The sequence below is a fragment of the Colobus angolensis genome, unplaced genomic scaffold, assembly GCF_000951035.1.
Source record: "Colobus angolensis palliatus isolate OR3802 unplaced genomic scaffold, Cang.pa_1.0 Scaffold616, whole genome shotgun sequence".
NCBI lineage: Eukaryota > Metazoa > Chordata > Mammalia > Primates > Cercopithecidae > Colobus > Colobus angolensis.
In genome coordinates this window covers 116,438-129,065 of record NW_012119777.1, presented here as the reverse complement: position 1 = coordinate 129,065, position 12,628 = coordinate 116,438, and the positions used below count along the sequence as shown (strand labels likewise).

Below are 12,628 nucleotides of genomic sequence, written 5' to 3'. Positions count from 1 at the left end.
AGAGTGAGACTCCATCTCAAAAAAAAAAAAAAAAGATTGGAAGAGGTTACATATAGGTGGTGGATAGAGTAGGACTTTCCTGTCTGTACATAAAACCATGTCATCTGTAAAAAGAGATAGATTTACTACTTTCTTTCCAATATAGATGCTTTTTAAAAAATTAGTTTTTATTGGTACTTATATATTTGTAGGGTACATAGATTTTGACACAGGTGTATACAATGCATAATAATTACATCAGTCCATAAATGAGGTATCCATCACCTCAAGCATTTATCATTTCTTTGTGTTACCAACATTCAGATTATACTATTTTAATTATTTTAAATGCATAATAAATTATTTTTTACTATAGTCACCGTGTTGTGGTATCAACTACTAAATCTTATTCATTCTATCTAATTGCCAACATAGAGCCTTTTATTTCTTTTCTGTGATTAACTGCCCTGACTAGAACCTCCAATACCATGTTAAATAGAAGCAGTGAGAGCAGACATCCTTGTCTTTTCTGATCTTTGGGAAAAAGCATTCAGATTTTCACCACAAAGTATGATGTTAGCTGTAGGTTTTTCATAGATGTGTTTCATCAGGCTGAGGGACCTGTCTTCTATTCCAAGTTTGTTACCATTCTTGTTTTATTTTTTTTTATGAAAGTGTGATGAATTTTACTGAATGCTTTTTTTCATGTCTATTGAGATCACCATGTGGTTTTTATCCTTTATTTTATTAATATGGTATATTACATCAATTGTTTTTTTATGTTGAACCAACCTTGCATTTCTGGGATAAATTCTACTTGGCCATCAGGTATAATCTTTTTGCTGGATTGCCAGATTTGATTTTCTTATATTTTTGTTGAAGAATTTTGTATTTATATTCATAAGAGATATTGGCCTATGGTTTTCTTTTCTTGTGATGTCTTTGGTTCTTTTATCAGGGTTCTTTTATCAGGGTAGGATGAGCCTCATGTAGTGAATTAGGAAATGTTCTCTGCTCTTCTATATTTTTGAAATAATTTATGAAGTTTTGATATTATTTCTTTTTAAACCTTTAGCAGAATTCGCCAGTGAAGCCATCTGGGTAAGGCCTCTTCTCTGTAGGAAGTCTTTGATTTCCAACTTAATATCTTAACATGTTTTAGGCCTATTCATATTTTCTATGTGTTCTTTAATCAATATGGATAGTTTCTGTATTTCTAGGAATTTGTCTATTTCATTTAGATTATCTAATTTGTTGGCATACAGTTGTTCATCATTTTTATAATCCTTTTAATTTCCATAAGGTCAGTGTTAATATCCCATCTTTCATTCCCGATTTTTTTTTTCTTGGTGTAGCTAGCTAAACGTTTGCCAATTTTGTTGACATTTTCATATAACTCACTTCTGATTTTTCCATTTTTTTTCTATTGTTCTTCTTTCTTTCATTAGTCTTACACCAGTCTTTATACCCTTTGACTCATGTTTTCTCTTTTCTTTCTAGGACATAAGTGGAATCATGAAATGGTGCGTATGGGTGGCCAGGAGTGGTGCTTGTGAGTTATAAAGAAGTGTTTGTAGCTATTAGAGTTATTTGGTGGTCAATCAGAACAAAAAAATCTCCCAGAGCAGTAAAATTTGGATGTAACTTTATCTTAAATTGCTGGTCCCAGATGAGTATTTGAGTGTTCCATAACTACTGAGAATGGACTTGATCCTATAGTAGTAAATTCAGTGATTGAAGTTCAGAGCTACAGCCAGAAAGGATATTAAGGATGAGAGCTTTTACTGTCAGACTTCTGTGACTTCACTTGTTTAATTCATCCTCTGTCCCTGCATCCAGCCCTGGATCTTTTATTTTATATGTGTTTGTCATGTCACATGGAGGGCCTTGTCAAATCCTAAAATAGGGCATGGAGACAGCTCCTTTATATTTACTTTGCTTACTTAGAAATAGAAGGTACCAGATCATTATGCAAGGTTCTCTTTAGATTTCCAAACGCAGACTTGAGCCTCAGGATGGTAGCTTTGACTCCGGTGACGATAATTAATCTCTGCCTGTTCACACACTTTAGAAGCTCCTACGGAAAAGTGTAGTCCTTGTTCCTTATGTTTACCGTTGCCAACCTACTTGGAAACATCAAGTTTCTTACAAACACATAAAATTCTAACATTTTTACTTAGGTGGTCATAACTTCTCCTTTGCCAAGTGTTCATGTTTCCCAGAGAATCCGAAATCTCAAATATGGGCCATCCCACTGGAGTTCAGGCTTTGAACTAGGGCACAGGCTCACAGGATTTCCCTACAGAGCCCCACATCACAGTCAGGATCTACAGGGCAGAATACTACATCTCTGGCCCCTCCCAGAAGACCCACTGAGATGCAGTGAGTTTTGCACATATCACTTACCATTTCTACAGGTAGCAAAGTATTTTCCTATGCATTGTTTTATCCAATTTTTTATTATTTCCACTAGAGATCAAAGGAGGGTTTAATTATTTTATTTTTAAGGAAGAAACTGTACTTTCAAGAAATGAAGACCTTCCCAAGGCCACCCAGAGGATAAGAGGGAAAGTAGACACAGTCACATTTCTTCTGGATCCAGGGTCAGGCTCTCCCTTCTCCCCCTCCTCAGGCTGAGGGAGAAGGATTCAAGTGCATCAGTGATGTGAAGGAGATGAAACCAGTGATGTGGGAGGGATGAACACAGGATGAAAGATGTGGGGGTCAGACAATTTTTGTCATCCCTAGGAGTGAGATCTGGAGGCTGAAAAAGCCAAAAAAGGTTTCCAAGAAACTGAAGACTGTATTCCGTGCTCCAGATCTGAGTAGGATGCTGCAAATGTTTAGAGGTGAGGAGAAGCAAAGACTGTGGATGTGGGATTGTTGTGGTGTCAGGTAATAAACTGTCTAGGTGGGATAACTTAAAATTGAGGACAGAGAGAGGAGGGAGGTCAGAAAAAAAGCAATATTCTGTGATGAAGAGGATGCATTTACATGTAAGGAAAAATGGCTAGGTCTTTAGTTTATCTTTTAATTCACTAGCTCACAGCTTCACAGTATTCCCTTCCCCTGTCCCTACTCCAAAGAATATATAGGTATCAGTGCTTACTCCTTTGTTTCTAATCAGCATCACTGAATCTTTTATTATTTCAGAACTGACAGCTGTCCAATGTTACTGGGGTAAGAAAAAGTTACCGTCTTTAAATAACTGTTCCAATTACCTTCCAGAAGTTTATGATTTCAGTGATATCTTCTAATCTTAGCCACATGCATTCTTAGCACCTCCCAAAACATTTGCCTAATGCATTTCTCCAGTGTTTTACCCCTCCCACAATTCATCAATGCAAGTTTTTCAGTCACCTCCCAAGTTCCTTCATCACAATGTCACTAGATAAACTACTCCATATCTGTCACCTAGTCATATATATCACATAGATGATTATATTCATATACATATATATACACATTTTTTTTTCTTGCAGTGGATGTCACACTGAATTCAGTCAACCTAAATTTGAATCTTGTCCTTTCAGAAGATCAGAGACAAGTGATGTCTGTGCCAATTTGGCCTTTTCAGTGTTATAATTATGGTGTCTTGGGATCCCAATATTTCTCCTCTGGGAAACATTACTGGGAAGTGGATGTGTCCAAGAAAACTGCCTGGATCTTGGGAGTATACTGTAGAACATATTCCCACAATATAAAGTATGTTGTTAGAAGATGTGCAAATCATCAAAATGTTTACTCCAAATACAGACCTTTATTTGGCTACTGGGTTATAGGGTTACAGAATAAATGTAAGTATAGCGCCTTTGAGGAGTCTTTATCCTCTGGTCCCGAAGTTTTGACTCTCTCCATGGCTGTGCCTCCCTGCCGTGTTGGGGTTTTCCTAGACTATGAAGCAGGTATTGTCTCATTTTTCAATGTCACAAGCCATGGCTCCCTCATTTACAAGTTCTCTAAATGTTGCTTTTCTCAGCCTGTTTATCCATATTTCAATCCTTGGAACTGTCCAGCTCCCATGACGCTATGCCCACCAAGCTCTTGAATTTTCTCATTTCTTCACCTACAACTCTTTGTCTTGACTTATCTCCTGCAACTGACTCATCTGCAACATTCAGACCATTGCTTCCTTGTGGTTTCCCTTCTTTAGAACTTCTACTCATCTTTGAGATGTACAGTATATTTGGCTTGAGTTATGAGAGATGCTTATTTATTCATTTACTCTTTTTCATATTTTCAGAGAAAGTTACCTAATCCCTCCTAAAGACACAGTAGTATTGGTATAACATCTTTGCCTTCCCATTTGTCTGTATTTCGCTTTACCACTGATGTGAAGAGGCCCAAAGCCTATTAGCCATCATCCATACTACCTAGGTAGTCCATAGGAACCACCCCCATGACCACCACCAACATCAACTAAAGGTTCTTGGAGGGTATGTCAGTGTTTTGCTCAGGATATCCCAGATACATCAAGGAATCAAGGAGAGGAAAATACGAGCAATATGTGTATTCAGAGTGAAGATTTTATGTCCAGAGTATTTGAGCTCAAACCCTGTCTCTTGTTTTCTAATCATGATGAATACTGTCTCAGTTTTTTCCTGAAATATAAATTGGGATTTAAGACTGTACTTAACTATTAAAATCATTGTGTAAAACTAAGTGTCTCTGAATGTAATGCACCAATTTAGTGTCTGGAACATAATAAATATTTGCTCTCATGATTACTAAAAAGTGTGAGCTGTGGTAATGTCCTGTGCAATAGTTTTGTGACCTTCAGAGGAATAGTAGTTGATTTTACTGAAGTCTCATTTTTCAAGTTCCCAGACTCCACTGTCAAGACCACTCCAATTTTAGTTTTGTTTTATAAAACTTTTTATACTGAGAGTAGGACTCTTCTTTTTCTTTTTAATTGTACATATTTAAGATATATATATACTATTATGTTTTGATATATAATTTCATGGTAAAGTGATTACTACAGCCAAGTAAATTAATACATCCACTATATCATATAGTTACTGTGTGTGTGGGGGAGGGGGTGGTGGTAAGTGCATTTAAAATCTACTTTCTTAGTAAATTCCCAGTATACAATACAATGTTAACTATAATCCTTGATATAGTTGGAATTTTTGTCCTGCCCAAATCTCATGTTGAAATGTAATCCCCAATGTTGGAGGTGGGGCCTGGTGGGAGGTGATTGGATCATGGAGGGCCTAGCACCCATGGTAATTAATACATTCTTGCTGTGAGTTCATGGGAGATCTGGTTATTTAAGAGTATGGCACTTCATCCTCTCTCTCTATTGTTCCCACTCTTGCCAGTGATGTTCCTGCTTCTGCTAATGTTAGAATAAAAAAGTGATTATATTTGACATAAAAAAAAATTAAGTTAGTACAACAATAAAAAAGTGTGATAGGCTGGGCACCTTGGCTTGCGCCAGTAATCCCAGCCAGCACTTTGGGATCCCAGCTAGCACTTTGGGAAGCCGAGATGAGAGGGTTACCTGAGGTCAGGAGTTCAAGACCAGCCTGGCCAAAATGGCAAAACCCTGTCTCTACTAAAAATATAAAAATTAGCCGGACATGGTGGTGAGCCCCTGTAATCCCAGCTACTTGGGAGGCTGAGGCATGAGAATCGCTTGAACCTGGGAGGCGGTGATTACAGTGAGCCGAGATTGCACCACTGTACCCCAGCCTGGGCAACAAGAGCAAAACTCTGTCTCAAACAAAAAGTGTGAAAAAAGTGGTTTGTTGTAGATCACCAAAAAATTATGAAACATTGTTATACAATTCAATGCTAAGTTTTAAATCTCTGTAAAATGAATAGGTTAAAATTAACAACCTTACAATCAGGAAGAAGCAGAAAATTTCACAGAACCACAATAATAAAATGGTGTAAAAATTATAAAATTATAATGTGTTCAAGTGCATAGAATGAGAGTACTTTTAAAGGTCTAATGTTTTGGGTCAGTTCTACAGTCAGGGAGAAAAAAAGACAGCCCTACCTTTCCTTCTTCAGAAGAGAGTGGGGACAGAGGAGACTTGATGAGGGTCAAGTCTAGGAAAAACTTCACTTTTACTCATTGTATGTTGATTCTCTAGATACATTCCCACCTGTTCTTTGCCCTGATGATGGGACTTTCTTCCCAGAATTCCAACCAGAGGCACAGCTTATCTGGAAATATCATCTTACCACAGTAGCACTGGATGTCCACTCAGAAATGATAAAAATTCATAACACTGACTATATGCAAAGGAGTCAGCACTGATGTCAATATTTTCTCCAGAATAGAGGAAGTGGAGGGCACTATGGTAGGGCAATGAATTTGTGAATAATAGCATGAAACAGTGTCTTGGCTATTCCCCATCAAATATGACAACATCATCAGCACACAACGTCCTTCCTCCCTTATCTCTTCCATCTACACCTAGAAACTGCTCTCTTCCCTATCTAGCACCTGCCACCACTAGACTACTGTAGATCTAGTTGTTCTAGCTCTTCTCACCTTTACACAGTTGAAGCATTCCTCTTAGACGAGAAGCTCAACACACTTCCCTTTATTCTTTGGGAAACGTTTTTAGCTTAAGTCAAATTCTCACTCCCACGAATGAAAATAAAATTGACTCCCGAACCTCTGACTTTGTAACCCTCGACACCACTGATTTCTTAGCACTTCATCCCATTGATGTACTTGAACTCTGTTCCCTGAGAAGGGAGAGGGCAGACTCTTGACCCTAGAGCCAGACAAAATGTACTCATGTCCCTTACTCTGTATGACAATGGGACAGTTTTAAACTCTCAGAAGCACTGTTTCTTTCTTCCAAAATGAAATAATTAAGCTCTCCCTCTCTGCCTTCTTAAGCTCATAGGACATGAAAAAATAATGGATTATAAAACAAACAAAAAAAAATTTGATGCCTTCAAAAAAGATTTAATGTGTGAAAACATCATTGCTATGGATGTGGGTTACCAGAAAGATGGTTAGAAAGTGAGGTTGCAGAACCTGGCTCCTGGGTGTTTGAGACATACCAGGAGAGGAATCCTGTCTGGAGAGGCCTAAGACCTTCAAAGCCTATTTCCACCAGAGAAGTGCTCTGAGGTTCCAAGTTTTTTGGGAAAAATTACCAATACTTGGCAAAGGAGATTTTATGAATACCAAACTAATAGTGGTCTGAATTTCCTGTGTTTAGAAAAGCTCTATATTGTCAGGTAGGTGTACAATTTTGGACACAAAGATGTCACCTTTTCATACTCTTGTAAAGTATCTGACTGAGATGAATCAATTGTTTACACCAAGAAAAAAATATTATTCCAGAAATGCATATGTCTTTTTGGAAATCTAAATAGAACCACAAGGAAGGATCTGTTCTCTTCTATACCCACAAGAAAAATATAAATATATAGGAGTTGTCCAAATGAACAATTTGGGGTGCTTGGCAGACAAAGATGTAATTCTCTTATAGCAAATGAGATACCATTTTTTTTTTTTTTTGAGACAAAGTCTCACTCTGTTACCCAAGCTGGAGTTCAGTGGTGCGAGCTTGGCTCACTGCAACCTCCACCTCCTGGGTTCCAACAATTCTCCTGCCTCAACCTCCTGAGTAGCTACGATTACAGGTACACACCACGATGCCCGGCTAATTTTTGTATTTTTAGTAGAGAGGGGATTTCACTACGTTGGACAGGCTGGTTTTGAACTCCTGACCTCGTGATCCACCCGCCTCGGCCTCCCAAAGTGCTGGGATTACAGGTGTGAGCCACTGTGCCTAGCCAAGACACCTATTAAATACAAAATCAGAGCTAGATGGAGGTAATGAAATGGTGATGTCACAGGGGTCTGATACTGCAACACCTTATCCCTAATACCACTATTGATCCACACACTCTGTGACTCTCCACCACCCAAATTTTATACCATAGAATGCGATTTATTCTCAGTAGTTTTAGAACACTCAAACCCTGAATTGTGACCAGAAATTTACAATAATATTATATCTAAATTCCCTGTCCTGGGAGATGTTTTATTCTGATTGAATCCCAGGCAATTCTAATGGCTACACATCTTTTCTCACAACACAAAAGAACAATCTCTGTTCTCCCACATATACCACTTTATGATGCCATCCACATTCTAGGAAGAAGAAAGAAAACATAAATTAAGAAATAACAGCTTCTCCTCACATACAAGGCTTCATCACATTTCCCCCAGTCCCTGAGGTGCTGAGAATGGAGATAGGCCCAGTGTGAAAGCCAAAAAAAATCAGCGTAAGACCCAGAGCAATCATTCCAGTAGAGTCATGTGAGGCTGTCAAGTTCTCTAAAAAGTAGAAACAGCTTTCATCCTTGTGGAAGAGGCTTTTGGTATCTGCAGATGGGACATGCTTATAAGGAAAAGAATGTATCTACAATTACTTTTCTCCAAACGTATATGACTCCTCACGAAGTGATTTAAAATTTTAAATAATTAGTGTTTCTTTGATTTATTCAACAAATTTGCAAAATTATTTGTCAGGTATTATGCCAGGATTCAAAGAATCAAAAATAAATAAAAAGTTGTCCTCAAGAAGTTTACATGGCTTTTGCTGAGAGTATAAGCAAGCAAGTGTACTAAACAAGTATAGGTGTTTGTTTCTGAAGCCCCTCTCTTCATTTTAGATATAAACTGTAACTGACCTCATTCCTTTCCTCAAGATCAACATATACATATCTGTACTTGATTTCCAACTCTCCATTTTTACTCAGTTTTCGCTGAAATGCAATTTAATATATTCAGTAGGGAAGGAGCCACAAGGACCAGCAATTCAGAATGTCTATTATGTAACACCAACCACACTGTTTTCTTATTGATTATCTTTAAAATGTTACCAATATCTATTCAGAATACACCTTCTTCCACTAACCATTGCATATTCTCTTTGCTCTCAGCAAGCACCTCGAGTGATAACGATTTTTACCTGATGGAGTGACCCAAACTTTCATTTCTGAAGGGCTTGGCCATTTGTCACCTTGTCTGAGGTGAGTTGTTGTCTCTTTTTATTGACTGTAATCACAGGGCACAATAATACTAAGAGATACCCTAAGGGATCTCCAGACATACATTTTCTTAGCCTACATTGTGGAGTAGTTGTTCTAAGTATCCTTGATAGTCAGGATTACATCCTAGCAAGCACAGTAATTCCTGTCTTTGCCTGTTGGTTCAGAGGCACGAGCACCCAAAGTGGCTGGGCAGCTGTCTTAACTTCTAGTTCAATGAAATCATTGTCATGTCTGCTGGTGAAAGCATTCTTCCTTTTGGAACTAAGATCACTAAGCCAGCAGAGCATAATGTTGCAGAAGTAGAAGGCAAAATTTGCTAGTGGAGCACTAGGAATAGTAGCGAGTGGTATCTCACTCCTACTCACCCCTTGATTTATAGACCCATGAATCCTAGTTATGGGAAAAATAACACCATATGTTGGATACTGATTTAGAGGATATATGGCCTCCTAAAGAACTTTGCTCCAGTCCTGGAAGATATTGCCACTTAACTGGTGCTTTTAATTTTTCTTCTAAGGGCCACTTTTCTATCAAGTTAATTGCTCAGGATGATGGGGAGCATAGCAAGTTCAGTAAATTCCATAAACATGGGCCCTTTGCTACACTCTATTTCCTATGAAGTAAGTTCCTTGATTGGAATCAATGCTGTGTGAAATACTATGCTGGTAAATAAGGTATTCTATAAGTCTGAGGATGGTAGTTCTTGGAGAAACATTGTGTGTATGGAAGGCAAATCTGTATCCAGAGTAAATGTCTATTCCAGTGAGGAGAAAATGCTGACTTTTACATGGTGGAAACAGTATGTAGTCAATGTGCAACTAGGTAGCTTTCCAATTCCTTCATCATCTATTCAAACCATTGGCCATTGCCCATGATTCAGTATATAATCATACATCTGGCTATTTCTCTTTCTAAGCAATATGAACAATTTGTTGCACTACTTTTTAAAGTTCTGCCCATTGGGAGGGCTTTCCTTCACCATGGTACTTCAGGGATATCCCAGAAAAAAGCTTTAGTGCTGTAGCTGTCTCCTCCAGGTGATGCCTTAATATCATACAGAACCATCTATAAACTGGATCTGAGTTTTTTCTTTCTTCATCAGCTGATTGTAGATAACTTTCCATAAGGCCATATCTGCAGGTTGAGTGAGAGTAGATAGTGTAGCAGAAGTGAAGACCATGGACATTTGAGCCACTTCTTTGTGTGACTTGTGTTTTGTTTTAGGGCCTGCTCATGGCCAATCATGTAGATAACGCTTCTGTTTTTTGTTGGAGTGCTGCTGTGCACATCCAAATTTGTTGTTTCATGGAACAACCAGGTAGGGTCACATAGTAACTTCGTGGCCCATAGTTCAGTGTTCAGTCTCCCCCAAGGCTCAACAGAAAGCCAAAAGCTGTTTTTGAAAAAGATAGTAGGTATCTACAGAAGATAGCACCTATAGGGTCCTGCCAAATACTCCAAAATTTTCCTTATCTGCCACTGACATTTCAAGCACCATTGTATTGGCTTGGTCATACGGTCTCAGTGGCAGAGCAGATTTGGCAACAGCCTGTATCCACTGCAGAGCATTATCTTATTCCAGCTTTCACTCAAATCTTACTCTTTTCAAGTAACTTAGTAAATGGATGGGAGTGACACCTCATTGCCTCCAGAATCCAAAGAGGCTCACTAGGTATTGTGTCTCTCTTTTTTTGTTGTAGGCATGGCCAGATGCAACAATTTCCTTTTCACTTTAAAAGGGATATTTCCATACACCTCACACCACTGGATCCCTGGAAATTTCACTGAGAAGATCCTTGCAGGTTTTTAAAAATTTTATTTTTGGTTCAGGGGTACATGTGCAGATTTGTTATATAAGTAAACTGTGTGTTTTTGGGATTTGGTGTACAGACTGTTTCATCACCTGGGTAATAAGCATAGCACCCAGTAGGTAGTTTTTCAATTCTTACCCTCCTCCAAACCTCCACCCTCAAGTAGGCCCTGATGTCTGTTGTTCCCTTCTTTGTATCTACATCTACTCAATGTTTTGCTTCCTCTTATAAGTAAGAATATCCAGCATTCTATGGTATATAGGTACCACATTTCCTTTATCTAGTCTATCACTGATGACCATTTAGGTTGTTTCCATGTATTTGCTATTTTGAATGGTGCTGTGATGAATGTACATGTGCATGTGTCTTTATGGTAGAATGATTTATATTCCTTTGTGTATATACCCAATAATGGGATTGCTGGGTCTAATGGTAATTCTGCTTTGGGTGCTTTGAGAAATTGCCAAACTGCTTTCCACAGTGGCTGAACTAATTTACATGCCCACCAGTAGTGTGTAAGCATTCTCTTTTCTCTGCAACCTCACCAGCATCTATTATTTTTTGACTTTTTAATAATAGCCATTTAGACTGATGGGAGATGGTATCTCATTGTGGTTTTGATTTTCATTTCTCTAATGAGGAGTGATGTTGAGCATTTTTTCACATGCTTATTGGCCACATGTATGTCTTCTTTTGAGAAGTGTCTATTCACGTTCTGTGCCCACATTTTAATAGGGTTGTTTGTTTTCTGCTTGTAAATTTATTGAAGTTACTTATAGAACCTATATATTAACTGTTTGTCGGGGCATCATTTACAAATATTTTCTCCCATTTTGTAGGTTGTCAGTTGTTGTTGTTGTTGTTGGTTTTTTTGTTTGTTTGTTTGTTTTTTGGCTGTACAGAGGCTCTTTAGTTTAATTAGATCCCATTTGTCAACATTTGTTTTTGCTGCAATTAGTTTTGGAGTCTTTGTCATGAAATCTTTGCCAGGGCCTATGTCCAGGATGGTATTACCTAGGTAATCTTCCAGAGTTTTTATAAGTTTTAGATTTTATATTTAATTCTTTAATCCATCTTGAGTTGAATTTTGTATATGATATAAGGAAGGGGTCCAGTTTCAATCTTCTGCATATGGCAAGCTAGGTCTCTCAGCCCCGTTTATTGAATAGGGGATCCTTTCTCTATTTCTCGCTTTTGTCAACTTGGTTTAAGATCAAATGGTTGCAGGCTTGCAGCATTATTTCTGGGCTCTGTATTCTGTTCCATCAGTCTATATGTCTGCTTTTACACCAGTACCATGCTGTTTTGATTACTGTAACCTTGTAGTGTGGTTTGAAGTCAGGTAATGTGATGTTTCCAGCTTTGTTCTTTTTGCATTCTAATTCCTTGGCTATTTGGGTTCTTTTTTGATTTCATATGAATTTTAGAATAGTTTTTTTCTGGTCCTGTGAAGTTTGATAGGAGTAGCACTGAATTTGTAAAGTGCTTTGGGTAGTATGGCCATTTTAACAATATTGATTCTTCCAGTCCATGAGCATGGAATGTTTTTCCGTTTGTTTGTGTTAATCTCCGATTTCTTTCAGCAGTGTTTTAAAATTCTCATTGTAGAGATCTTTCATCTCCCTGTGCAACTGTATTCCTAGGTATTTTCTTGTTTTTGTGGCTATTGTGAATGGGATTGCATTCCCAATTTGGCTTTCAGCTTGGATGTTGTTGGTGTATAGAAATGATTTTTGTACGTTGATTCTGTATCCCGAGACTCTCCTTAGTTGTTTGTCAAATTAAAGAGCTTTGGGCTC

General features: G+C 38.0%; 1 protein-coding gene across 1 annotated transcript in view; it reads left to right on the top strand.

The window, feature by feature from the left end:
* Positions 1-4,713, top strand: part of TRIM34 (tripartite motif containing 34) — a 19,210-nt gene extending 14,497 nt beyond the window's left edge. Inside the window, exons 5-8 of the mRNA XM_011963592.1 lie at positions 1,480-1,502; positions 2,728-2,828; positions 3,133-3,159; positions 3,462-4,713. Coding sequence (XP_011818982.1) covers positions 1,480-1,502; positions 2,728-2,828; positions 3,133-3,159; positions 3,462-4,027 — 717 coding nt within the window. The 3' untranslated portion in view covers positions 4,028-4,713. The remainder of the gene's footprint in view (positions 1-1,479; positions 1,503-2,727; positions 2,829-3,132; positions 3,160-3,461) is intronic.
* The last annotated feature ends 7,915 nt before the right edge of the window (positions 4,714-12,628 follow it).